A 27049-nucleotide genomic window follows, 5' to 3' on the forward strand; every position below is an offset into this window, starting at 1 on the left:
AGAATGTGTACATAGGGAGGAGCCAAGATGGCGACCGGGACGGCAGCGTAGACTCCCGGCTCCGTGAACCTCCGCATCCCGCACGGATATCCTGCCTGAGATCCTCAACCTGTGCTGCGTGGTCGTGTCTCTGAAGGAGAGGGGCTCCCGACTGTGTGACTCCGAGGTTTCTAGCTGCGGTATCGCCGGAGAAAACTGCATCGGAACTTTGCGGCCTGTGCGGCCCTGGAGCCGGGACCTCGAGTGGACGTCGTGGCCGGGTGGCAGTGCAACAACAGCGGCCGGTTGTGACTGGGTGGAGTCGGCCCACCGGAGCGGTGCCAAACTCGGCCTACATTTCGGCGTGGTCACTTCTACTGCCAAGCGTAGCGGACCGAGTGCATGTCCGGGGGTGCAATTCTTAGATCCTCCGGTGACTGCCCCTGCCTTGATGGTGAGCTGCCCGGCCGCCGTCCGTATCCTGCCCTGATCATTGCGGGCCGCCCCCGGATCTACGGGAGCTGGTCCGTGGTGGGGACGACTGTTGCCCGTGACCACGCAACGGATAGTTTTTTTTTTTTTTTTGCCTGCCCCCGGAACCCGGTCACCCGCGACGTGGACATCGCGACGCTTGTCCCAGGGTCCCGGCCCCGGTGAGGGTCGGGCATACTTGGCGGCCATCTTGTTGCGATGAAGCCTACCATCCTGTCCGCTGGGTCGCAGCGGGCCTGTGAGGGTGCGACTTTTGGGAGTGTGGCGGCGCGATCGCAGAGAGCTGTGCTGGGGTACGGCGACCTCCTCGAGGCTCTTGGTGCTCTTCACTCCTCCTTGGTTCATGGTTTCGGGGTCTTGGGGAGTAAGCTCGACGGTGTTGCGTCAGAGTTGGGGCAATGGCGGCCCGCCTGTCCGCACGCACATAGGGACTACTCACACTGCGCACAGGAGGACACGGTGGCGGCCACCCCTGAGGTTAGTGCACAGCTGTACGCTCCGGCCAGTATACTACAGTGTGTTCGTCCTGCTGAGGGCCTGATCTGTCCCGGAGGCGTTGGACCTGAGTGGGATGTGGTGGCCTCGTCCCGTACGTGCCCTCCTGCGACCCAGAGACAACTCCAGCAACTATTGTCTGCTTTGGCTGCTTCTGCCTTCCTGGACCTTGAGTGCAGTGCACATCCTAGGGCAGCACTGGGACGCCTGTTTCTCCACGCGGCGGACTGTGTTGATGCTCAGAGACTTCCACCCCACCTGTGTGCGTCGCTTCTCGGTCGTTTTTGGACACTCCTCTACCGTGGAACATTGGATATGGTGCTGGGTCGAGGAGTTGACATGGGCAGAATTCCAAGGAGTGGTCAGGGATAAGGCTGATCCTTCAGGGGTGGTCATCTAGTGGACGGGCGGGCTCAGGGGTTGCGTGCTCTCCTGGCATGACTACTAGCATAATAGGTGCCTAATGCTCCCCATCTTGTTTTGAGACGATTGACTTTGTGCTGTTCATTGTTCATGCTGGGGGAAACTTACCGTGCGGGAGGGAGAAGCCGGGGGTATGTTTTTAAGGCCCTCCTCCAGTTTATTAATACTCTCTCTACCCCCCGTCCGGGGGGGTTCTTTTCCTACTTCTTTTTCCCTATTCTCCTATATTTCGGGTCTGGTTCCAGGGCGACAGGCACACTGCTGGGGGGGGGGCCATACTCATCTGCAGAGGTGCGGGGTGGGGGTTGGGGGAGGGGATTCTGTACTCTTTCATCTCTTTTTCCATGGCCTCCTTTTTCTTCTCTGATTCTTTTTGTTTTTCTTTTTCTGGGATCAGCGTGATACACCTCCTTTGCTATGACTTGTTGCCGTTTCCTGTGTTCCACAACTTCTGGGGTGTTCTCGGGGAGTTCGGCGGGGGACTGCGGGCGCAACTGTCTATGCTATTCTTCCCCATCCTGATGTTCTTGTGTTTGCGCCATTGACCTAATAGATTGCTGTAAATCGCTAACGTCTATTACTCTGCATACTTGTACTCGCTGTTTGAAAATTGTTTGTCACCTGATCCTTCTACCTTGTTTCATTATAAACTGAAAACCTTTTTCTCCTGGTGCCCTACTTATGCTGTCCACAGTATTAGCATTACGATTCTGCTCCCCGAAGTGCTGCCTGTGTTTATACTTGCCCGTTTTTGATCTGATTGCTTAGCGGCCGGCCCCGGGGGGTTGTAGGCCCATACTTGTTCTTATTGAAATGTCAATAAAGGTTTAAAAAAAAAAAAAAAAAAAAAAAAAAAAAAAAAAAAAAAGAATGTGTACATATATTTTATGTCACTACTTTTGAGTATTTAGCAAATTATTAGGCCCGCGTCACATTTGAATGCTGATGACGTAGTTTGCATTATTTCAGGAATTATGTGAAATTCCTGAAGTTATGCTGTTACACCACATTGAGTAATTATAACATAATTTGGCTCAATGATGACACAAACAACCAAAATGCAAGCAGATTTTTCATGGCAATTGTTTTCCGCTAGTTTTCTAACCATGAAATGCGTTCTCACGTGAAAAATTTACGCATGAACACATTTTGCAATACAATGTAGTGCTAAATGAGGAATTTGCATTTCACGTAATTGCCCACAATGTTCACAAAATGTCAATTATACAAAAGCAAATTGCTTGAATTTCGCACACCCCTACAAATGACTATTTTGAAAACACAAGAGAGAGACAATTTCTTATTACTATAGTAGAGTGCTGGAATATCCAAAGCAAGGGGTAAGGAGGTCCTTGAGATGAAGAGGTAAAAAGGTAAAAACTGTTTATATTGCAAGGCTGTATGGGTATTTTTTCACCCATAATACCCTCACTTTTTTAAGCATACATAACAATTGTGAACACATTATGGTGTCTTTTGGCTGTCATATAGTGGTAACCATAATTCAATTAGTACTGACAGCATGTTTGCCCCTGCATGTCAGTAGTGTTTACTTCTTCTGTAGATGTTAAATTTGTTATAGGTTTTGGTAACTGCAAATGCTCAACATAAAACAAGTGTCTCTAGTTCTGATGAAAGTTCTATGACTTGCCATTTTGGGAGCTGAAACAATCACGAACTGCTAGGACACCATTAATTATCTAAATTAATGTTTAGAATGATTATACATGCATAAAGTATAAAGATTCAGGTGCAAAAAAAAAATCATGCATTGATCTCTAATCTCAGCCTGATCTGTGTACCTGAAACCCGTCTAGCAGCAGCGGAGGTTACAGTAATTTTGTTTTACATTTTTCTTTTTTCCACAAAAGCTTTTTGGTCAAAGGTGCAAACGTAATTTGTGAAAGCCCTTAACAAATACAACGTCCTTTTTTTTTTTTTTTTAGGAAGGAGCAGAGAGGGTTTCTATATATTCCAAGCTGGAGCTGTTTTATATGACGGGATCATGAAACACATTTATTAGGCTTGCAAAGATCATTCAGTAGTATTCTTCCGAAGAAAGATTGGATGAAGGACAACGTACTCACCTAACCAGCTGCTTTAGAAGTTATATTCCAACACAGATTGCAGAAGCCGGCCAGTCAATTTGAAATAATAGTGAGGAGTAGTTTGACATGAATATGCCTGAATCAGTGCTACCTTTATATTGAAATTCATTGGATTAGTGCCACAGTGAATGTTATATAAATAGTTACCCTCACTCTATACAAAGGCTCACACTCCAACTCACTAGGAAAATGGTTTGCAGGTCACAGCAACAATAGTGTAATTTTTTGAAAGTCCATTAGGATGCAATGATGGATCCATAAGACCACTGCAAAACATGCAAACAAGTCAGTTAGATGACTTGCCACCTGCACGGGTGTAGGTTGGTAATTGAACACAGAGTTTGCACAAGGATGCCAGCCCATGATTTAGACTGCATCAGGGTATAAATGCAAAGGGGCCCTTTTCAAAAAGATTAATTCAAAGAACAGGGGATAAAACACAAGACATGAAAACAACACTGTAAACATTTGTCCTTGCATTAGGCGGTTCCACGTATGAGATTCGGAGCACAATGTGCCATCACCTCAATCTGCAGAACAGGTGCCCTGAAAAGCTCCCTTTATACAGTGGATGAGGGATTTGGGAACATCTTGATTCAACTCCTCTGCTCCTGCAACTTGCCTTATTATGTACTAAAAACAGCCCTAAACTGTTTGCTTCAGAGAACAAGGACTCAACATGTGGAAGTGGAGGCTCAAAGTTGGGAGGACAAATGGATTTTACCAAGGCATGTATATGGCTTTATTCTAATATATGATCCAAGTATATACTTCTGACTGCATGTGAAATACTCCCCCTATAGTTAAAGGGGATGGCAAGCAATACTATTTTCTGGTACCAGCACCTTGTATATGAAAAACCCAGATCAGATAATATTGAAAGAGATAATAAAACCCTCATTGATTTGGGGATTGTATCTTCTGCTCACTGTCGTCATACAAGTAATGCTGTCTGCCAGGTCAGGATAGAAAATAACACTTCTCTATTAATCTAATGATGACTCTCCAAAGAGAGTTATGTAGTCATCCCACTGGATTATCTTCTTCCCTGCAGGGGAAGTCCACTTTCACAAAATCGAAATCCTGAGCATTCAATGATGATGCCTTGTTTGCTCCCTTATGTGCACTTTTCAGGTGAAAAAAACTCTGCACTGCCAGCTTCTTTTCAATACAGCAATTATAATTCCAGAGATCAGAGAATTGCATGTTACTCCAACAAACAGTAGGACTGCAGGTTTTAGGTGAAATTGACTCCTTCTGAGATCCAGCATCATCAGAAACGTGTGCAAGTCTAACTTCTAATTTCCTTCAGTTGCAATCAATGGAAGACCACTAGAAGGGACTTATCGGCATACTTTCTGGACCAAAATCATTTTCAGCTAAAACATAGGAAAAACAATCCTACAGCACACTTAACGGAGGTCTGTAAATAAATGAAACCAGTCCCAAACAGGCGCATGTGGTGGGCAGCCTTAGAGAGGAGAAGACTATATTGAGTTGGTCATGGACTACGTGCAACAGTGATGGTGGTGCTGGAAAAGTGTCATCTGTTACACTGAATTTCTGCAGTTGTTAGCATAACCCTGAGTGTATTATGTCTGTGACACATTTCGATAGCATTGTGGATCGAGGCTCACATTGCTCCTAGTGCTGTAAGGCAAACCGCAACATTTTATTTTTAATGTGTGCCACGCATACATTGCTGTACTTTCTAATGGGAGCAGTGTCTTGCCTGGTATTAGGTGGCTTTACAAACCAATAAGGTCATGGGTTGACAAAATCTGCAATGAATCGTCTTCTCTGCTCCCAAACAGGAGAAGATTATCTTACCTGAGAAAGCCACCAGCATAGAAAAGAGAACCCATAGGCAGGTGAATAAAATATTTCAAGAATCCTCACATCTTCCTGTTCTAAGAAGGTATCAACCGATTCAACCTACTCCATCTGGTAGCAATTCCAGAAAAAGACAACTTTCTGCCACCTTACCAGAGGTGTAAAAAACAGAAACAGTGACCCAAGTCTGGATTCTGTCTGCTGGGGAGGGGGCCCGTGCCATTTTACAGAAAAGATTAGTCCAAATCAGTGTTTTGCTATGCTTTTTTCTGAGTTGGAATCTCTTCTTTTTTGGTTTCCTTATAAAAGAGAAGGCTGGTTTCTACTCTTGAGGAAGGGATGCAACTGTGGAAGAGGTGAGTATTGGAGAAGAATAGTGTTATAAGGTAAATGATACAGACTCCAAAGATGGTAAGTCCACGTCTCTTTATTCCTGATCATCCACTCTCCATCTGACAGGGCTAGTACACCAACATTCTAAGATGAGCTCCATGGGAGGGACTAACAACTGGAGACTGGCAGGGGGGGGCGGAGGGAACCATTGTATAACAACAAGTGTGACATTAAGAAAACAGTCTATAAACTTACAGTAATAATTAATTACAACACATCTCCCTCTGTAGGAAAAGCAAGCCTGACGTCTATACACATTGCATAGAGCTGCATACACCTCTAAGGTCAGGTCGCGTTCACCACTCTCTTTACTCCATGTCTGCCCATTTTCCAGACGCACTACATTCTTTCCTGCCTTTTCTACCCTCGTGGAATCCCCATACTTACTCGCGCCTGGTGTCACATGTGTTGGTTTCTTGACCCTCACGAGCGTACCTTGCTCGAATTCCACATCCTTCACCCCATGTTTACCATCATACCAGGCTTTGTACCTCCGTTGATGACCCTCAACTTTCCTTCTGCTCTGGTCTAGATCATGACAGACACTTTTCCCACCACCCAACCACCTGGGATACATCTTGGTACCCGGCTCCCTCCCTCTTAAGAACACAAAGGGAGACACTCCTGTAACCATATTGGGAGCGGTGTGGTATGCCCACAACCACTCTCTTAACGAGTCTTCCACATTCAAGCCATTGGTGATTGCTAGTTGGATGTGTTCCTTCACCATTCTATTCACCCTCTCCACTAGGCCATTGGCTTTCGGACAATAGAGTGCAGTCTTCTCATGCCTTATATTAAGCTCCTCCAAAAACTCCTTCATAGTCTCAGAGACGAACTGCACCCCATTGCCTGTGACCAAGGTGCTTGGGATACCTTCATATATAAAAATGTTCTTCAAAAACGTGATGAGGTTATTGGTTGTCGTGGATGCCGTGAACTTGAAATTGACCCAATGGGAGGTGTAATCCACCAAAACAAACATGAACCGCTTCTGTGGGCCTAACTTGTCCATGGGCCCAATGATATCTACGGCTAACTTTGTCCATGGGGTCATAGGAACACTGACGGGTGACAGTGGAGCTCTGTGAGGGATCTTACTTTTGTCACTCTTTGAACAGCTGATACACTCCTTAACTTTTCCCTCGATCATGGAATCCATCTTAGGAAACCAATAACAGCTCCTAACCTTGTTCTTCGTGAGGCTTCTGCCCAAATGCCCCTCATGGGCTAAGTCAATTATTTTGCTCCTCATATCCCTTGGAGGAATTATTTTATCCCCGCGGTGTATGCGACCCTCGAGGAGGAACAATTCTAGTCTCACTTCCCAAAAGTCTTTGATGCTGTCAGGAACTTCCGATATTTTTTCTGGCCATCCTTTGGTGATGAATTTCTTTAAAGTTTCCATGGCTGTATCCTCCTTCATTCCTTTTTCCCACTCACCATTGGTAATTGACGTGAGATGGATCGGAAATATGGGGACATCTAGCACCTCTTCATTCGGACTGCCTTCTAAGGGTGCCCTCGATAGGTAGTCCGCTATGACATTCTCCGGAACTGGCAAGTATTCTACATTAAAACAATAATTTTCTAACCCTAGGACCCATTTACTTATGCGTGGAGATACACTCTGAGCCTGTTTGGGAGAAAACATGAAGGTGAGAGGCTTGTGGTCTGTGTGTATTACAAATCTCGTGCCCCACAGAAAAAATTTAAAGTGGAGCACCGCCCAAAAACAGGCCAATGCTTCCCTCTCAATAACTGAGTAGTTGCGCTCAGATGAAGTCAACATGCGGGACGCAAACGCGATGACCGTTTCTTCTCCATCCCCTTTCTGCGACAGCATGGCCCCCAATCCTTTATTGGATGCATCTGTCGTTAGAATGGTTTTCTTTTTAGAGTCAAAAGTGCCTAGAGCCGGGGACTCGACAATTTGCTGTTTAATCCTTTCAAACATCTCCTCATGTTTACCTTCCCACACAAATTAGACTGGCAGGGGGGGGCGGAGCGAACCATTGTATAACAACAAGTGTGACATTAAGAAAACAGTCTATAAACTTACAGTAATAATTAATTACAACAAATAGGTTATGTTCTGCCTGCTGACAGAGGTGGCTGACTGGATGAAAATAAATCACAAGTCTAGAAGAACAAATTCAGGATTTTTTTAAATCCCTGAAAAAAATCCTTACTTTCTTGCCAGAGACAGCCTGGAAGAAAGATGTCCAGTCTCAGATTATGTCCCAACTGGACTACTGCAACTTACTATATCTGGGGGTCTCTCAGTCACGACTAATGAGACTCCAAGGTGTGCAGTACATGGCGGCTCGTCTTCTAGTATATCTGCCTAGACGCTTCCCCTCAGCTCCTGCTCTGCCAAAGTTGCATTGACTGCCTTTGAAAGAACGGGTTCCCTTTAAAGCCATGTGATATTGCCACACAATTCGCAACTGCAAAAAGAACAATTGATGGACGGAATGCTGAACAATGTCAAGCATTCACCCCCAGTACAGAGATCCGGGCCTAAATCCATCATTTATTTGCTCACCATGTCATTCCAGTCTAGATCCAGCCATATGCAAATCATTCTAGACCCTGCTCCCCATGGGAACAGTCCTGCCCGAACTGTCAGGCCATGTCCTCCAAGGACCAGAAACAAGCATCCTGGGACCAGTTTCAGCCCATCCCTCATCAGCCAGGCTAGCTTGACTCCAGTGGCATGATTGGCACGGTGGGAATGGGACACCCCATAACAGCTCCATTGCATTCTGCTCAATGCCTGGTCACTCTGCAAACATGCCAGAGAAATCTGGGATATCATCCCCACAGCCAACGTGACCTTCATGCACCACCACTGAAGACAACACTACACCGATCATGGAGCACCTTAGCTTTAAACCGGTGCCATGACTACCATTAGAGGAATTCTCGCCTTTAGACCCCCTGGTCCCAGGCACAACTTCTCCGAATTCTTCGCCCGTCTAGCCATCGACTCCAAGCACTACATCTTCCTCCGGGACCTCAACTTCCACCTGGACAACCCCAAAGACGCCAACTCCACCAACTTCCTGAAAAGCATAAGCAACATCGGACTCGCCCAGCTGGTCACCTGCCCAACACACAGCGCAGGACACAAGTTGGACCCACCCATCTTCACAGCCAGCAAAAGAGTCAAGTTCAGCCACGTCACCAAGCTCACCTGAACCGACCACGGCATCGTGCACTTCACCATCACAGTTTCCCGGGGTGCCACCAACAAGCAATTGGGCTCCGCCCACCACAGCTAGAACAAAATTACAGAGACCCAGTGGACGTCTGCCCTCAGTACTACCAAGCCTGACACCTCTAGCACCCTGGAACAGACCGTACAGAACTTCTCTGTCTGGATCTCCTGCTGCGACGACAAAGTAGCCCGTATAAAGACGTCAATACTAGCAGATCCACCAAACATGCCAGCTGGTACACACCAGACATCTGGACCATCAAACACCAATGCATGCAATTAGAAAGACAATGGCGCTCTGATAGAAATCTCACAGACCTCGAAGCCTTCAAATCAGCCCTCAGCAAATACCACCAATGCCTGAAAGAAGCTATGAAAGACTTCCTGACAGATCGCATCAACGCAAGCACCACCCATATCAAGGAACTCTTTAGCATCGTCAAGCGAGTTCTCCTGCCCTTCAGCCACCGAGAACACAGTCCGCCCTTCTCAAGAACTCTGCGACACTCTAGCACATTACTTCCAAACCAAGATATCCGCCATCTACTGCAACTTTGATCCACAACCGACCGACATCGACAACCCCGGACACAAACAGATGCCCCCCACAACCACCTGCTTACCACTTGGATGCAGAGGACCACAACCATCATGACCTCCATTCAGTCCGGAGCACCATCATGCATGGATGCAAAGAAGGATTAGTTACTTACCTGTAATCCTAGTTCTCTTCCAGGGGTATCCTCATCAAAGTCATAAGCATTAGAATATTCCCGCCCATGTGCGGGATCCCGGAAACAGTATATTATATGTGCCCCACATATATATATCCATACATATATACCTATATGTATACACAAGCAATTGCAGCCCCTAACACCCCATAGCTGAACCATGCTGTAAGGAATTTCCACTACATATAAGAAAATAGCATTATAAACATGAGAAACAACATTATAACTTGTTTGGAAACTGTTTTAATGCTTAGAAAACAGCAGAAATTCTTAGAAAACACTGAAAGCATAGGAAGCTCCCAGGCTGCATTGCAAATACCCAGTCTAAAAAGACTGAAAAGCGAACTCATAGCTACATAGCAAAAACTGACACCGTGCCTTTAAGGCACACCTGACCCCCACCTTCCCATCATGCCTCAGGGGTGGCAGTTAGGTCAGTTGTTCTTTGCGGAGACTGAAAAGTCATGGCACAAAGAAAAATAACAACCTCTGAAAATTATTACACCTTTGCCCGGGGAGGCGGGAGGGTTGCTTATGACTTTGATGAGGATACCCCTGGAAGAGAACTAGGATTACAGGTAAGTAACTAATCCTTCTCTTCCAGGGGATCCTCATCAATAGTCATAAGCATTAGAATAGAATAGCGAGCCTCACCTCATCCCCCTGCGGGCAAAGGAAAGAAAATAAACAGAGAAGGAACAGTATGCTCAGATAGCTCAGCTACCCAAACAGGTTCCTCAAGGAGGCTTGGCCTACTTGGGCATCCGCCCTGGAATCGGATTCGAGGCAGTAGTGCCTGGTAAAGGTATGGACCGATTTCCAAGTGGCCGCCTTGCAGATCTCTGCCATTGGAACGTCATGCAAGAAAGCTACTGTGGCCGCTTTCCCCCTAGTAGAATGAGCCTTAGGGGCCAAAGGTAAGGGTCTTTTCGCCAGCTGGTAGGCTAGGGTAATGCAGGAAACAATCCATCTGGAAATGGATCGTTTAGCCGCTGGGAAGCCTGTTCTCATGGCGCCATAGTTGACAAACAGCTGGTCCGTCTTCCTAATGCCTCTGGTACTTGCCAGGTAGAATTTAAGTACCCTCTTGAGGTCTAAGGAGTAGAGCGACCGCTCAGCCGGGGTCGCTGGATTCGGGAAGAAGGATGGCAGAGAAATGGACTGATTAATATGAAAATCAGACACTACCTTAGGGAGAAAGGATGGATGTGCCCTTAAGACCACTTTGTGCTGGTGAAAAACTGTGTACGGTTCTTTAGTACACAGAGCCTGGATTTCGCTTACTCTGCGTGCCGATGTAATGGCTACCAGAAAAGCGGCCTTCCACGACAGATGCTGTAAAGAAGCTTTGTGGATCGGCTCAAAAGGTGGGCCCATCAACTTGGATAACACTAAGTTCAACTCCCACGGAGGCGAAGGGTTTCGAACAGGGGGGTAAACTTTTTTCAACCCCTGCAAGAAGTCCTTGACCACCTGCATCTGGAAAAAAGAAGGTTGACTGGGAGACCTCCTGTAAGCTGTAATGGCAGACAAATGGACCCTGATGGATGCATACTTCAAGCCTGATCTAGCTAAGTGAAGGAGGTACGGAAGGATGACGTCCTCCTGCCCCTTTGTAGGATCATGGTGATTCTCCCTACACCAAATGAAGAACCTCTTCCACTTAAACGCATAAGACGCTCTTGTGGAGGGTCGCTTCGCTTCCTTGAGAATATGCATGCAGTCAGGTGGTAGACCTAAATGTCCGTATTGCAGGACCTCAGGAGCCATGCTGTTAAGTTCAGTGAGGGAAGGTTGGGATGCAGAATCCTCCCGCCCATCTTGGACAGCAAGTCCGGCCTGCAAGGCAGCCGCCTGTGAGGTTGAACTGAGAGATGAAGAAGGTCCGGGTACCACCACTGGCGCGGCCAGTCCGGAGCTATGAGGATCATCTTCATGTCGGATCTGAGCAGCTTGGATACCACCTTCGGAATCAGAGGCAGGGGCGGAAAGGCGTAGGCAAATGTCCCTGACCAGTCCATCAAAAGAGCATTCCCCCTGGTCCCTGGACGGTGGAATCTGGACGCGAAGGCGTGGCATTTTGAATTTTCGTCGTCTGCAAACAGATCTATGTCTGGATGACCCCACCAACGGAATAGGTCCGCCACCACGTCGTCGTGCAGCACCCAGTCGGGCTGATCTTCGAAGTGCCTGCTGAGTGCGTCTGCCTTGATATTCAACTCCCCTGGAAGGTGTACTGCCACCACCGAGAGGTTCCGGGCGAGCAGCCAGTGCCAGATCGCCTGCGCCTCCAGGGAGAGGGGGCGTGACCGAGTCCCGCCCTGTTTGTTCAGGTAAAACATGGTCGTGGTGTTGTCGGTCTGCACCAGGACTGAGTCGGTCTCGATTGCTGGGAGGAACGCCTTTAGAGCAAGATGGACTGCTCGAAGCTCTAGCATATTTATGTGGTAGCCCTGTTCTTTTGCAGACCACTGACCTTGTATCTGGAGGCACCCCATGTGGGCCCCCCATCCTTGTAGCGACGCGTCTGTTACCACTGTTTGCACCGGAAGTGGCTGGTGAAACGGGACTCCCACCAACAGATTGTTCTGACGAGTCCACCATGCTAGGGAAGATTTCGCTACCTGGGAGAGAGAGATTCGATCTCCCCAACGGCCTGTGGACTGATCCCATTGGTCCTCCAGAGCTTGCTGCAAAGGTCTCATTCGCAGCCTGGCGTGGGGAATTAGAAAAATGCAGGACGCCATGGAACCCAGCAGAGATGCTACCTGCCGAACTGACGGCCTCCGCATCTGCTGCATAAGCCTGCATTTTCTCTTCATTGAAGACAGTCTCTCCTCCGAAGGATACGCTCTTCCCACGCTTGTGTCCAGAACGGAGCCAAGGTAGTGGATGGACTGAGTGGGCTGCTGCACGGACTTCGCCATGTTGACGTGAAGGCCGAGAGCGTGCAACTGTCTCAGACAGATTTGGAAGTCTTTCTTCACCTGCTGCTGGGTTGGAGCCTTCAGTAACCAGTCGTCCAGGTACGGGTAGATGAAGAGACCCTGCTTGTGTAGGCAGGCCGCCACCACTGCCATACATTTGGTGAAGACTCGCGGGGCCGACTTGAGTCTGAATGGGAGCACTTTGTACTGGTAGTGCTTGCCTCCAACCACAAACCGTAGGTACCTGCGGTGATGTTTCGCTATTGGAATGTGAAAGTACGCATCTTGGAGGTCCACCGAACACATCCAATCTCCGACTTGTAGATGTGGACATATTTGGTGAAGCGCCAACATACGGAACTTCTCCTTGACGATGACTTTGTTTAGGAGACGAAGGTCCAGAATCGGCCGAAACTTGTGCTCTTGATCTTTCTTGGGCACCAGGAAGTACCGGGAGTACACTCCTTTTCCGACCTGCGAAGGAGGAACCCTTTCTATGGCTTGCTTTTTCAGAAGGGACCTCACCTCCTGCTTGAGCAGGTTGAGGTGGTGAGGACGGGACCTCTTTGGCGGGATGTCTCTGGGACGCGCTCGAAAACGTAGCGCATATCCATGACGCAGTATATTCAGCACCCAGCGATCTTTTGTGATGCTGTCCCACTCCGCTAGATGTTGTGATGCACTTCCTCCCACTGGAGTGGGCAACGGCCGTAGAGGAAGCCACAGCTCATGACTTTCCTCCTCTTGTGGTAGTGGAGGACTGTTGCTGGTGTCCACCTCTGCCCCTGCCAGACTTTCCGCCTCGAAACTGGGTTTTCCCTTGGGGTTTGCTCTGAGACCACTGAGGGGTTTGAACCCTCTGTTGAGGCCCCTTGCGTTGGGTGGGTCGAAAACGGCGCTTGAATTCCTTTTTCTTCTCCAAGCCCACGGCTTTGAGGGTGTCCAGCTCCGTTTTCATGCGCCCCATCTCCTCATCCGTGTGAGTGCCGAAGAGGGAGTTGCCAGAGAACGGGAGGTTTAAAATCCGTTGCTGTGCGTCTGGCTTGAGCCCTGTCAGACGTAACCAGGACGACCTCCTGGCGCAGACGCCGTGTGTGTAAGAGTGGGCTGAGATTAGCGCACCATCCGCCGCTGTGCTAATCGACTGATTAGCCACCAGTGCCCCTTCCGTAACAATCTCCTCAAAGTCCTTTTGGTCCTCCTTGGGGAGCTTGGATTTGAAACGCTCCATCGAGTCCCAGAGGGCCCTGTCGTACCTGCCCAGAAGCGCCGCCGCGCTGGAGATCTTGAGGGCCGCTGCCGCAGAAGAGCAGGCCCTGCGTCCCCATGAGTCCTGGGTTCTGCTCTCCTTATCTGGAGGGACGGAAGAGGAGGCCGACGCCGTCTGACCCTTCCTTGCCGCTGCCACTATGACAGAGTCCGCAGGTGGGTCTATCTTCACAAAGACGGGGTCAGAGGTAGCTGGCTTGTATTTTTTCAGGATACGAGCCGGAACGGCTTTGACAGTCGCCGGGGTGAGAAAAGTGTCCATGACTGGTTCCATGATTCCTGGGACCAAAGGCAGCAGCGGACGAGAGGCAGACTTTTGGTGAAGTGTTTCAAAAATCACCGAGGTGGTGACTTGGGGGACTGACATCTCAATCCCCAGCTTCTGTGCTCCCCGCTGCAACACCTCCTGGTAGGTGTTGATGTCGTCTACGGGCGAGACCCTGGACACTGGGCTGCCCGAGAGCGTGGGAGAATAGTCCCTGATGGAGGACCTGGAGGACGAGGAAGAGGACGATGGAGTCCTTCTGCGCTTCCGGCGATGATCACGAGCCCGTGAACCAGGTGAATGCTCCTCCCGTCTGGGGGAGCGCGATCTGCGTCGCCTGTCGTCCGGAGACCTCTGACGTGCTGGCCTGGGGGGACTAGCTCTGTCCACAGCCGCCACCAGCCGTTGCAGCGGAGAATCATGCACTGGACTGATGTATTCCCGCATCCTCTTTGTAGGCCCTGAGTCCTGCCAATGATGTGCTGGCAGTAGCCATCTGGGCGACAGATTAATGGTCTGAGTCTGAGGAGAAGACCTACGGGGTTGAACCGCAGGTTCTCGTGGATTTGCCGGTCGTGGAGAGGCCCCTGAGTGGGAGGAGGAATGGCGAGACGCCGACTCTGTCACCAGGACCACCGACCTGTCCGAGGCCTGTCTCGACGTCGAACGCGGTCTTGACGTCGATCCGTGGTGTCGTCTCTTTTCTCGCCGGGACTCTCTCGACGTCGAACGCCGTCTCGATGTGGACCGGCGCCATGTTCAGTGGGCGAAGCCTGCCGCCTCGACGTCGAGCGGCGATGTGAAGCCGACGACGGAGGCCTTCTCTCCCTCGACGCCAAACGCCGCGGGGACGCCGGCGGAGATGCTGCCACTCTCGACGTCGAGACGGATGCCAACCTCGACGCCGAACGTCGCTTGGATGACGACGGCGGAGGATCCTGTTGCCTCGACGTCGAACGCCGATGGAGCCTCGACGACAGAGGGGATGGAGCCCTCGACGACGGAGGGGTGACACTCCTCGACGCCGGTCGTCGCCTGGTTGACGACGGCGGAGGGTCCATGCTCCTCGACGCCGATCGACGTTGAGATGTCGTCGACGGCGGAGGGTCCCTGCTCCTCGACGCCGAACGCCGCTGGGTTGGCGACGGCGGAGGCTCTCTGCTCCTCGACGCCGATCGTCGCCTGGTTGACAACGGCGGAGGTTCCCTGCTCCTCGACGCCGATCGCCGCCGGGTTGACGACGGCGGAGGGGTGGTGTCTCTCGACGCCGAACGTCGCCGGGTTGACGACGGCGGAGAGGCTCTGGATCTCGACGCCGATCGTCGCCGAGTTGACGATGGCGGTCTGGACTTCGACGTCGACGTCGTACCTGCTCTCGACGGCGAGCCCGCTGTCGAGAAACTCTTTTTCGAAACACGACCTACCGGAACATCTTTTCTCAGCGCCGAGCCCGACGCTGAGGCGGAAGGACGAGAGGACTTGCTTCTAGATGAATCTTTATGCCTCTTGGAGCCCTTCCTCACCGGAGATCGGCCTCTGGATGGTTGTGCCAGGCCATAAGCGCGACTTCGCTCTCTGTCCTTCAAAGTTCTTTTGGACAGTCCCTGGCAGTGAGGACATGTGCTGGAATCATGATCCTCCGGTAGACACAGGATACAGACCCTATGAGAGTCAGTCCTGGCCTTTTTCTTGCCACATGCAGGGCAAGAATCGAAAAGAGAGGGCATTTTAAGATGGAAAAAATGCCCAAAAATGCCTAAAAAAGGCAGCCTCTTACTGACTTAGATGAAAAACGTCGAAGTAAGGGAAAAAACAGTTGAAAAAACAGATAATATTTTCTGAGAAACTCAGAAAAAAGTGGAGCTCTGTTGCCAGGATCCTTCCAGAAGGAGCCGGAAAGAACAACTGACCTAACTGCCACCCCTGAGGCATGATGGGAAGGTGGGGGTCAGGTGTGCCTTAAAGGCACGGTGTCAGTTTTTGCTATGTAGCTATGAGTTAGCTTTTCAGTCTTTTTAGACTGGGTATTTGCAATGCAGCCTGGGAGCTTCCTATGCTTTCAGTGTTTTCTAAGAATTTCTGCTGTTTTCTAAGCATTAAAACAGTTTCCAAACAAGTTATAATGTTGTTTCTCATGTTTATAATGCTATTTTCTTATATGTAGTGGAAATTCCTTACAGCATGGTTCAGCTCTGGGGTGTTAGGGGCTGCAATTGCTTGTGTATACATATAGGTATATATGTATGGATATATATATGTGGGGCACATATAATATACTGTTTCCGGGATCCCGCACATGGGCGGGAATATTCTAATGCTTATGACTATTGATGAGGATCCCCTGGAAGAGAAATTAGCAGTGCACTTGTCACCATCCTCAATGCATCAATCACCACAACGTCCTTCCAGGACGTATGGAAACACGCAGAGGTCAGACCACAGCTGAAGAGACCCTCTGTCGACCCCAGCAAACTCAAACTATCAACCCATCTCACTGCTCCTGGTCCCCACCAAAGTACTTGAGACAGCCATTAACCACCAGCTCACTGAACAGCTAGAAAAAAACAATCTACTAAAGGCCTCCCAATCAGGTTTCCGCTCCAACAGCAGCACCGAGACCGCCCTGATCACCGCAACAGACATCAGAACCCTCCTGTACCGGGGTGAAACAGCAGCCCTGATCCTCCTCGACCTCTTGGTGGCGTTCGACACTGTATTCCACCACACCATCATGAAAAGACTGCACCACATTGTCGTGCAGGGAGAAGCCCTCAAATGGATTGAATTCTTCACAGGATGTACCCAGAGAGTTCGCCTACTGCTCTTCACACTTCAACCCATGAGCATCATCTGTGGTGTCCCCTAAAGACCGTCTCAGCCTCACCTAGTTCAACACATACATGAAACCACTGACCCACATCGTCCAGTCCCATGGACTCAACATCATCTCCTACTCGGACTACATCCAAGTCATTCTCTCACTCATGGAAGACCCCACCACCACAGAACAAACTTCCCCAACGCCATGACCAGCATCATTAGATGGAGGAGGACCAGCTGCGTAAAGCTCAACACAGACAAGACAGAAGTGTTGATTATCTGGAAGAACACCTCACAGTGGAAGAACACCTGGTGGCTCCCCTATCTCTGACCCACAACAAACTGACCCCATCACCCTCCTCCCCTCACCTCCCTCAAGAACCTCCACTGGCTCTCCATCCAGAAGAGATGCCAGTTCAAGATGCTGACCCAAGCCTACAAAGCCCTCCACGACCAGGGCACAGCGTTCATCAACCACTGCCTGAACTTCCACCAGCCTGCCAGACAACTGCGCTTTACCCTCCCTTGCTCACGTTGCCCTCATCCACTGAAGCCAAAGAGGAGGTCGTTCCTTCTCCTACCTCACTGCCAAGTCCTGGAACGACCTCTTCCTCTGCCGACAACCATCATCCACACTGGCAGGCTTCAGAATGGACCGCAAGACTCGGCTCTTTGACTAGAGACCTCCGAGACCTCAGCAACTGGATACCCCCAAGGGTGATTAGCCACACGCTATAAATACTGTTTGATTGATTGATTGAATTGAAAAGCAGTAAATAACTGTGCTAAGATGCGTTACAGATCTCGCAGTACAGCCTGCTGTCCCACTCTGGCTTCATTTATTGTCTGGACATTCAGGCAGCAAATATTAGGTGAATGTATGGCTTTGCCACCACTTTGCTGCTTTGCAGAAAGTCAAAAGTAGAGGCACGAAAACCTTGGCTACCATCACTGTGGTCGGGATCCCTCCGGGCCTGCATGCAATGACAAATCTTGGATAGTCCTTTCCTACTTAGAAATAGCATGTCAAACGTCATACAGATTTTGGTCTGTTCCCTTAGAGGACCCTAGTTCTGTAAAAACAGATCTTTATGCACCTTCTGACATGAAGTGAATGTTGAGATTGTGGAGGGAAATTGGGTTTTGGAACTGATTTTAATGAAATCTCATAGGAATAACTTCACTACTACTGATTAAATGACAATTAAAAGCAATTTACTTCTGTTCCATAGCCAAAGCATCTAACTGCAGTTTCTGCTATATCTGTGTGCACACACTGCAGAATGACTATGTTTTAAGGTGTTGCATATGCAAGAAAATAAATAAATAAAAACAAACCCAAGGATAAAAAGATGTATTTCTTACAATAAGCATAAGAAGATCAGTAACAGCTACTTCACCTCAAAACACAGAGCGCGCCTTGAGCAAAAGCTATAATTGTGCCTAAAACTGACTGCAAAGAATACTCTTGCTCACTCGGTAGCATAAATTGAATCGGAGGCAGAGGTGCAAAAGCATGCTGGTGTGTAATGAAAAGGCTCTGCTGGCTATTCCCTTGCAAGATGCATGCAGATTCTGTCCCCTACTATGTCTTCAGAATTTCCATCTGAGATAGAAAGATCTTTGATGAATTAAAAGCAAAGAAATATGTACATACATACAGTGTTGTCTGAATACGAGTGTTATCATAAAAGACAATTAAAGAGTTACTTGTGTATTATATAAAAATGTAAGGAAATTGTCAAGTGTCGGTAGGTCAATGAGAATCAAGTAGAACTTACCGCCTTGTTCATCCAGCATCGTGATGGTCTTGACACCAGCATCCTCACTCTAAACCAAAATAAAGCAAAACCTGATATTCTGATTTTGAAAACTATACATCTTCACACTTCAGAGAGAAGTGAACCCACCAAAAATATCAATAATTTCTAAAGTGATCAGCATTAAATGTAGGTGCTTCAAAGCCTGAACCGGAAAGGAGTTCTGGAATGGGGATGTAGTACAAATAAGCGATAAAAGGTGTCATGGGGTAAATTAGATCATACGTTGTGGAAAATAGAGATGCCAACACGGTTTCGAAATTAGTAATCTACCAACACATGAAAATACAAGAATGAAAGGGGTTGAACTGGAAAGCTTAAAGAGATTGGGCACTTCCATTTGGCTGGGTTAGTATAAAAAAAAGCATTAAAAAGTTGAGATTCAGAAACTAGCAAGCTCTTTTTTTCAGAGCGAAAGGAAATTTGATGGTTAAGTTAAGGGGAGAAAGGTTACAGTTTTAAAGCGAGCAGTGACCGGGATCCTGCCAGGCCAAAGAACATCAAACCACCAAAACATAAGTTGGTTTCTGCAAGGAATTCAAGACTCACCCCTAGTAGCATGGCTCAATCAGCAAAGCTTTCCCCAGATAAATGCTTTTGGGAACAATGCAGTTATTACATTGCTCGGTTTAGACCTTTAAAGTCTTTACTTCTTATGTACAATGCAACTAAATTGAGGTAAACTGGATATAGAGCAGTAGTTAAGCGTTTGCCTTGTGTGGACCCCCACTTAATCATTACTGGAACCAGTGGACCTCAACGAGCCATTATTGGAATTCTGGGACTCTGGTCTAAGCAATTTGTATGATATGAACTGCAAAACAATACACAAAAATATGAAAACTAACATTCATCAAAAAAATACACAAATGGTAGAGTATTTTATTTAATTCTCAAATATAATTTTCTAAATTCAATTGAGGCCATCCATCGCCCTATTATATACTATTTGACTGCACCCACAAATCAATCTGAGGATACCACCTTCATTTTTAGCCTACAATTTCTAATGCCTTTAGAGGATATTTTAACATTTTCAGTTTTACATGTTGCTTCTTTATTTATATATACCTTATTTATCTGTTTATATTTCTTCATTTTCTAATCAGTCGCGAATCCCTCGAGTTGGTGTTGAAGAGCCCCAAATTCACATTATAACTACTTGTTAGTAAAGTCAGTGTCATGCAGTGGAATGAAAGATTTGCTGTCTCAAAAAAGCCTTATGGGGAACAAGCAGTGAGCAAGTACATCGGCTCCACCCCCTCACCTTCAGAAGTTTAATCAGATCAAAAATGTCTTTAGAAAATAAGATGCAACAAAAAAAAAAAATACTGCATGTTCTTTCGCTTTTAGTAGCATAACTCAACTGTGCAAGAAACATTTTTACAAAAAAGTAATCTTGTCTCCAGGCCTACGCCCATTGTTACTAGTTTCAGGAGGCTTCCCACAACTTCTGGTTCAGGTAGACAACAAAATGTTCGGTTTCAATAGGTTCTCTGGATTTCTCTGCAGCAGGAACACCTTTTTCTGTCCAAATGTTTTTCTGCACCCCCAGCCACAACACTAAAGTTCCACAGCTACAAGCAGGCATTTCCTTTAGGACCTCGATTCATTTCAGCTGGACAATAAGGTCATCAGTCCCAGAGAAAGTTGCAAGGAAACAATCTAGAGACAGAGCTGAAGACGGGCTTCACACAGGGTAGTCTTCTTTCCGTTCAGTTTCTCTAGTTGGACTGGGTCAAACCAGGAGTTTTTAAAGGATAAATCCAGCCATCTGCTGGTAATGATCCCTCAGTGAATAGGACAAGATTTCCAAGGCTTCCCACTCAACGACTTTGCAAGGGTGTGACATATTATCTGTTCCAGGTATCGGATTCAAGCAAAGAGGTACCCCAAATTCCTAGGAAGTCTTTGTCTCAAATAGTGTGCGGTATAGGCCTCTAGGCTCTTGTTAAAGTTAAGTTAAAGACATATCCCCTTGTTTTACAAGGCACTGGGTGGAAGGACGATGCTTTCACAAGGAGGTGATACATAAGCTTCATGATTCCTTTCAGCACTGTAGAGGCACTTGTGACCAACACTGGCAATCATTCAGGGAGAAGAAGACTACATGACCCCACCAACACAGCAATAGTGTGAAAAGGGTGGTGCAAAAGCAATCCTTAAAGTGTGTATGGTCTTTAACAAACATTTGCATTAGAAGGCAGATTTCTTTCAATCTTACCTAAAGATTGGGATTACAGTGAGATGTATGTAAAAGTGTAGACTATGGAACTGTGGTGTCAGTGTGCTGAATAGGTTACAATCAGCTATAATCTTTGATAATTATTTCCTTCATATAAACAAGAGGGTTTTTTGAAAATCCTGTAAGAAATTCAAATATGAATAAATAGGGTAGGGTCAAGGGAATATTAATCACATTTCTAACATAATTACTGTTTTTTAATTGCAATGTTAAACAGAACTATAGGTTGCAGGCATGATAAAGGATTCAATTGCTAAAAGGATAAGTTGAAGGTGTGCCCACGTGTACACATTTAAACTTGAAGGGTAAAAGCTTCATTTTATTTCTTCTCATTCTAAGCCTCAGAACGGGTATAGCTGAACTGGACTCGTATTGATTAGGATGGTGACCCTATAGTTGGAAAGTCTCCTTATAGGTAAGGAATATGCTACTTACCAGTATGCATCTGTTCTTGGCATGTAGAGCTGCAGATCTACACACTGTGCATAGATCGCCATCTGGTGTTGGGCCCGGATGTTTGCACTTGTTTTTGTCTTGGAAAGTCTTTGGAAGTCACGAGGTATGTGACTCCTCCTTTGGATCAGAGTGCGCATGGGCATCGGCTCCATCCTCAGATTGTTTTTCGCCAGCAGGGAAATGATGGAGCTTAGTAAGAAACAGGAAAGATGCCCATGTATGCTGTATCTAAGTAAGATAATACTGGAACAGATAAAGGAAGCCGGGTGGGCGTGTGTAGATCTGCAGCTCTACAAGAACAGATGCATACTGGTAAGTAGCATATTCCGTTCGAGGCATATGACCTGCAGATTACACACTGTACATAGATTGTATAGCAGTATCCCCTCCTAGCGGCGACCACCATTATCTGTGGCAGTAGTTTGAAATAGTGTTTTGAGTACAGCTTGGCCCACACTAGCTTGTTCCACACTAGCTTGTTCCACACTAGCTTGTTCCACACTAGCTTGTTGTTTAGTTTGCACATCGACACAATAGTGTTTTGTGAATTTGTGCAGTGTAGACCATGTAGCTACTCTGCAGACATCATCTAAGGGAATGTTCCCTAAAAATGCCATTGAAGCCCCTATCGTTCGTGTAGAATGGGCTTTAGGAGGAACAGATAATGTACGTTTTGCTTTGTGGTAACAAATCTGTATGCATTTGACAATCCACCCAGCTATCCCAGATTTTGATATGGGGTTGCCCTTGTGTGGTGGTGAGAAAGACACAAATAGTTGTTTGGTCTTACGAAAAGGTTGTGTTCTCGCTATGTAGTACAGTAGTGCTCTTTTGACATCTAAGGTGTGAAGAGCTCTCTCTGCGACTGTTTGTGGCTGCAAGAAGAATACGGGCAGCTCAACAGATTGATTGAGGTGGAAGGGAGAAATGACTTTTGGGAGGAATTTAGGATTATTTCTGAGAACAACCTTATTAAGATGCATCTGCAGAAAGAGTTCCTGAATGGTTAGTGCTTGCAGTTCACCATCTCTTCGTAGAGAAGTAATGGCTATTAAGAAAGTAGTTTTCCATGTTAAGAATTGTAGCTCACGTTTATGTAGAGGTTCAAATGGAGGCCCCATTAGTCTTGTGAGAACGATGTTTAAATTTCACAGAGATGAAGGTGGTACTATGGGGGAAATTATTCTTTTGAGTCCTTCCATAAAGGCCTTTATGGCAGGTACTCTGAAAAGTGAGAGATGTTGTCCATTTTGTAGATATGCTGCTATGGCAGCAAGATGCAGTCTGATAGACGTGTAGGCTAAGTTGCATCTTTGGAGGTGTAGTAAGTAGCCTATGATGTGTTGGATAGACACATCTAGGGGATCAGTGTTGTTATGGCAGTATATCACAAATCTTTTCCACTTGGCTGCATAGCATGCTCTAGTGGTAGGCAGTCTAGCTTCTTTGATGATGTTCATACAGTCAGGAGGAAGGTTAAGGTAACCGAATTCTAGGATTTCAGGAGCCAGATTGCTAGGTTGAGCTGAGCTGGGTCTGGGTATTGGCTCTCTCCATGGTTCTGGGTTAAGAGGCGTGGAGAGAGGTGTAGTTTTTGGTGCGGAACTACAGAGAGTTCCAGCAGTGTGGTGTACGATGGTTGTCTGGCCCAAATTGGAGCAACTAGGATGAGCGTTAAGGAGTGTTGCTATAGTTTGTGCACCACTAGTGGAATGAGTGGGAGAGGCAGAAAGCGTATGCAAATCTGCCTAACCAGTTCATCCATATCGCATTGCCTTTGGACGATGGGTGAGGATACCTGGCGGCGAAGATTGGGCATTTGGCGGTCTCTTGGGTGGCGAAGAGGTCTATCTATGGTTGCCCCCACATCTGAAAAAAACGGTTGGAGAACTTGTGGATGAAGTTCCCACTCGTGGATTTGTTGTGTTTGACGGCTCAACAGATCGGCTATTGTGTTTTGGACTCCTGGGACATGTTGGGCTAGGAGAAAAATGTTCTGAGGTATAGCCCACCTCCATATGCTCTGTGCGAGTTGAGAGCCCTAGAGAGTGTGTCCCGCCTTGTTTTTGTATGTAGTACATGGCGGTCATGTTGTCCGTGTGGACTAAGACAGCCTTGCCTGATATGTGTTTTTGAAATGCTTTTAAGGCTAGGAATATGGCTAGTAACTCCAGGTGGTTGATGTGGAGTAACTTTTGTTGAGGTGTCCACCTGCCCTGCATGGTGTGATGTAGTAGGTCAGCTCCCCAGCCGGAGAGCGATGCGTCTGCTGTCATGACTATTTGAGGATCTGGCTCGAGGAACGGTCGCCCTTTGAAAAGGTTCTTGGTGTTCCACCACTGCAGAGAGCAATGGGTATGACCGTCTACCAACACCAGATCTGTTAGCTAACCTTGAGCCTGGTTCCATTGGCGTGCTAAGCACTCTTGGAGAGGACGCATCTGGAGTTTTGCATGAGGAACTATGATTATGCAAGAGGCCATCATCCCTATGAGTTGCATGAACACTTGAGCTGGAAGAGAGTGTTGTGAGAAGAGCTTGCATGCTTGCTATCCTGGTGGATTTAACCCAGATCTCCTGACTGGGGGAGAATGTATGCATTGTCAGCATTCCGTCCATCATTTGTTTGTTGTAACGCTTTTCGCCCTAAGTGGGATGGGTATTCCCAGACATGGGACCCGTGCTCACTACGCCACTGGAGTCAAGCTATCCTGGCTGATGACGGCTGATAGCCAGAAACCGGTCCTAGGATGCTTGATTCCGGTCCAGGGAAGACATGGCTTGGCAGTTCGGGCTGGACTGTTCCCATGAGGCACAGGGTCAAGACTGATTTGCATATGGCCATGTCTAAACTGGGGTGGTGTAGTGGGCAAAAGAACGATGGATTTAACCCAGATCTCCTGACTGGGGGAGAATGTATGCATGGTCAGCATTCCATCCATCATTTGTTTGTTGTAATGCTATCCTGGTGGGGCTGGGATAGGCTAGCGCCCTTGCGGTATCTATTGTGGCACCAAGGTATTGTTGTGTGTGGGACGGTTGCAGCTGGGACTTGGTGTGATTGTGAACCCCAGGTCGTGAAGTTGTTGAATAGTGGCGTGAGTGTGTTGTACACACTGATTGTATGAGCTGGCTTTTATGAGCCAGTCGTCTAGATATGGGAAGACATGGATGTGTTGTCTTCATAGGTGTGCTGCCACCACTGCTAGGCACTTGGTAAACACTCTTGGTGCTGTGGTGACTCCAAATGGGAATACTTTGAAATGATAGTGCTGACCGTCCACTACGAATCAGATATTTTCTGTGAGTGCGGTGAATGGGAATGTGGAAATAGGCGTCCTTGAGGTCTAAAGTAGCAAGGAAGTCGCCCTGGGAAAGTAGAGGAGGGACCTGCTGAAGTGTGAACATGTGGAAGTGGTCTGAATGTATGTAGAGGTTTAGGGGTCTGAGGTCTAAAATAGGCCTTAGAGATCCGTCCTTCTTTGGTATGAGAAAATAAAGGGAGTAAACTCCCTCGTTTTGGTGGTGCAGGGGAACTGGTTCTATTGCACTTTTTTGCAGGAGGGATATTACTTCCTGCTTAATAGCAACAGATGATCTTGTGACATTGGACGGCGTTTGGGTGGTATAGTTGGGGGGGGGGTAGATGTTAGTTCGAGAAAGTAGCCTGATAGAATTTTTTGGTGGACCCATCTGTCCGAAGTGATGTGTGCCCAGGCAGGGAGGAATTGGTGGAGTCTTCCCCCGACTGGAGTGGAATGGTCTGGGGGAAGTGGAGGGAAGTCATGGGGTGGAGGCAGAGCGGGAGTTATTGTTTTTGCCTCTGCCTTTGCTGTTGTTCCCCCTGTAACCACCCCTTTGGTAACCTCTAGTAAAGGTGGATTGGGTGTGAGCCTTGTAAGAGGTGGAGGGGCTATCTGAGGAGCAGTCTCTATGGGTGCTTCTGAAGGATGAGCGACGAAAGGACCGTCTGGGAGCCTGCGATTGCAAGGCTCCCATAGATTTGGCGGTGTCTGTATCCTTTTTCATTTTCTCAAGGGACACGTCTACATTGGGGCCAAATAGATGTTGCTCATCAAAAGGCTGATTGAGTATAGAACTCTGGACTTCAGGTTTAAAACCTGATATGCGTAACCAGGCACGCCTGTGCAAAAGGACACTGGTGTTTATTGCCCTTGAGGGGGTATCTGCTGCATCTAGGGCACACCTGATGGAGGTATTAGGGATGGTTTTCCCCTCCTGGATGAGTTCACTGGTCCTGTTTTTATATGTGTCCAGGAGGTGCTGCATTATGGACTCAAGCTCATCATAATGTGCCCTGTCATACCTGGCTAGCAGCGCTTGTGTATTAGCAATGTGCCAAATGTTTGTTGCCTCTGACGCTGTGCGTTTGCCAGAGCCGTCTAGGAGTTTTGATTCCTTATCTGGTGGTGGTGCGTCAACCTGATGTTTGGCAATTTGCCCTCTTCTTTGCATTAGATACTTCTAAGGAGTCTAATGGTGTGGGGCCTTTTATGTATACTGGGTCAGTAGGAGCAGCTTTATACTTCTTTTCTATTCTCGGGTTAATGACTCGAGCTCTAACTGGGTCTTTAAAGATCTCTGGTGCGTGCTTAATGACCCCTGTAAGCATGGGCAGAGTTGAGGTGGACCTTTGTGTGTTATCGAAAGTGTCCATAAGAAAATCCTCCTCTACTGGGTCTGTATGCAGGGCAACCCTGTGGTATTGGGCAGCTCTGTGAAGGAGCTGGTTGAATCCGATATTGTCCTCTGGAGGGGAAGGCCTCGAGGGATAAATATCATCCTGTGGGGTGTAAGGGACGTCTGGGACACTAATCATCCCAGGGGAGCCAGTAGGGGTAGGGTCCCCAAGGGGTTGATCGTCAGCACCTCCCCCTGCATCATCTGAGGTGTTGTCGTCATCATCATCTATTGGGGTAGGTGAAAATGTGAGAGAGCGGTGTGGTGGGAGGAGGAGGAAGAGGAGAAGGGATCCTTGATGCAGAGGTAGCAAAGTCTCTCTTCTTTGGTGGCAGTGCGGGCACAGGCTTTTCCAGGGGTCTTTTCTTGATGCTAAGCATTAAATGACCAGTCATAGGATCCTTCATTAGAGTCTTTTGGGTAGGATCTGGACGAAGGAGTTAATCTGTGGGAGACAGACCCTTCGAAGGCAAGGGTTTAAGGTGCCGTACGTTTTTCGGCGTCGACTCGGTAGCGGTTCTAGGTTTGGAACCGTGTCGTTTTAAAGTGTCTTTATCAGTTGGAACCAGTTGCTGTTTTTTCGGTTCCGAGGTCTTTGGCTTGGAAGAATCGGGGCCTTTTGGTGGGAGTCGTTTAGTCGGCTCAGATGGTGTAGTCTGTGCAGAGGAACTATTGCTAGCCTTCGACGCAGAGTGCTTTGATGTGGAATCAGCGGTCGGCGTGGAGGAGGACGAGGACGCCTTCTTCTTCGGTGCCAGAGTTTGCTTGTAGGTACCGAGGGTAGGCTGACTCGAGCCCGAGTCACCTAAAGGCTTAATAGGCTTCTTTACCGGGCCCGACGGCGGGGCATGGGAAGCAGTGTCTCG

At 47.7% G+C, this 27049-nt stretch overlaps 1 protein-coding gene across 1 annotated transcript in view; it reads right to left on the reverse strand.

The window, feature by feature from the left end:
* Window positions 1–27049, reverse strand: part of SNAP23 (synaptosome associated protein 23) — a 200675-nt gene that overhangs the window by 65291 nt on the left and 108335 nt on the right. The window contains exon 4 of the mRNA XM_085627067.1: window positions 18743–18791. Coding sequence (XP_085483193.1) covers window positions 18743–18791 — 49 coding nt within the window. The remainder of the gene's footprint in view (window positions 1–18742; window positions 18792–27049) is intronic.

The sequence above is a fragment of the Triturus cristatus genome, chromosome 9 (assembly GCF_964204655.1).
Source record: "Triturus cristatus chromosome 9, aTriCri1.1, whole genome shotgun sequence".
NCBI classification, from domain to species: Eukaryota; Metazoa; Chordata; class Amphibia; order Caudata; family Salamandridae; genus Triturus; species Triturus cristatus.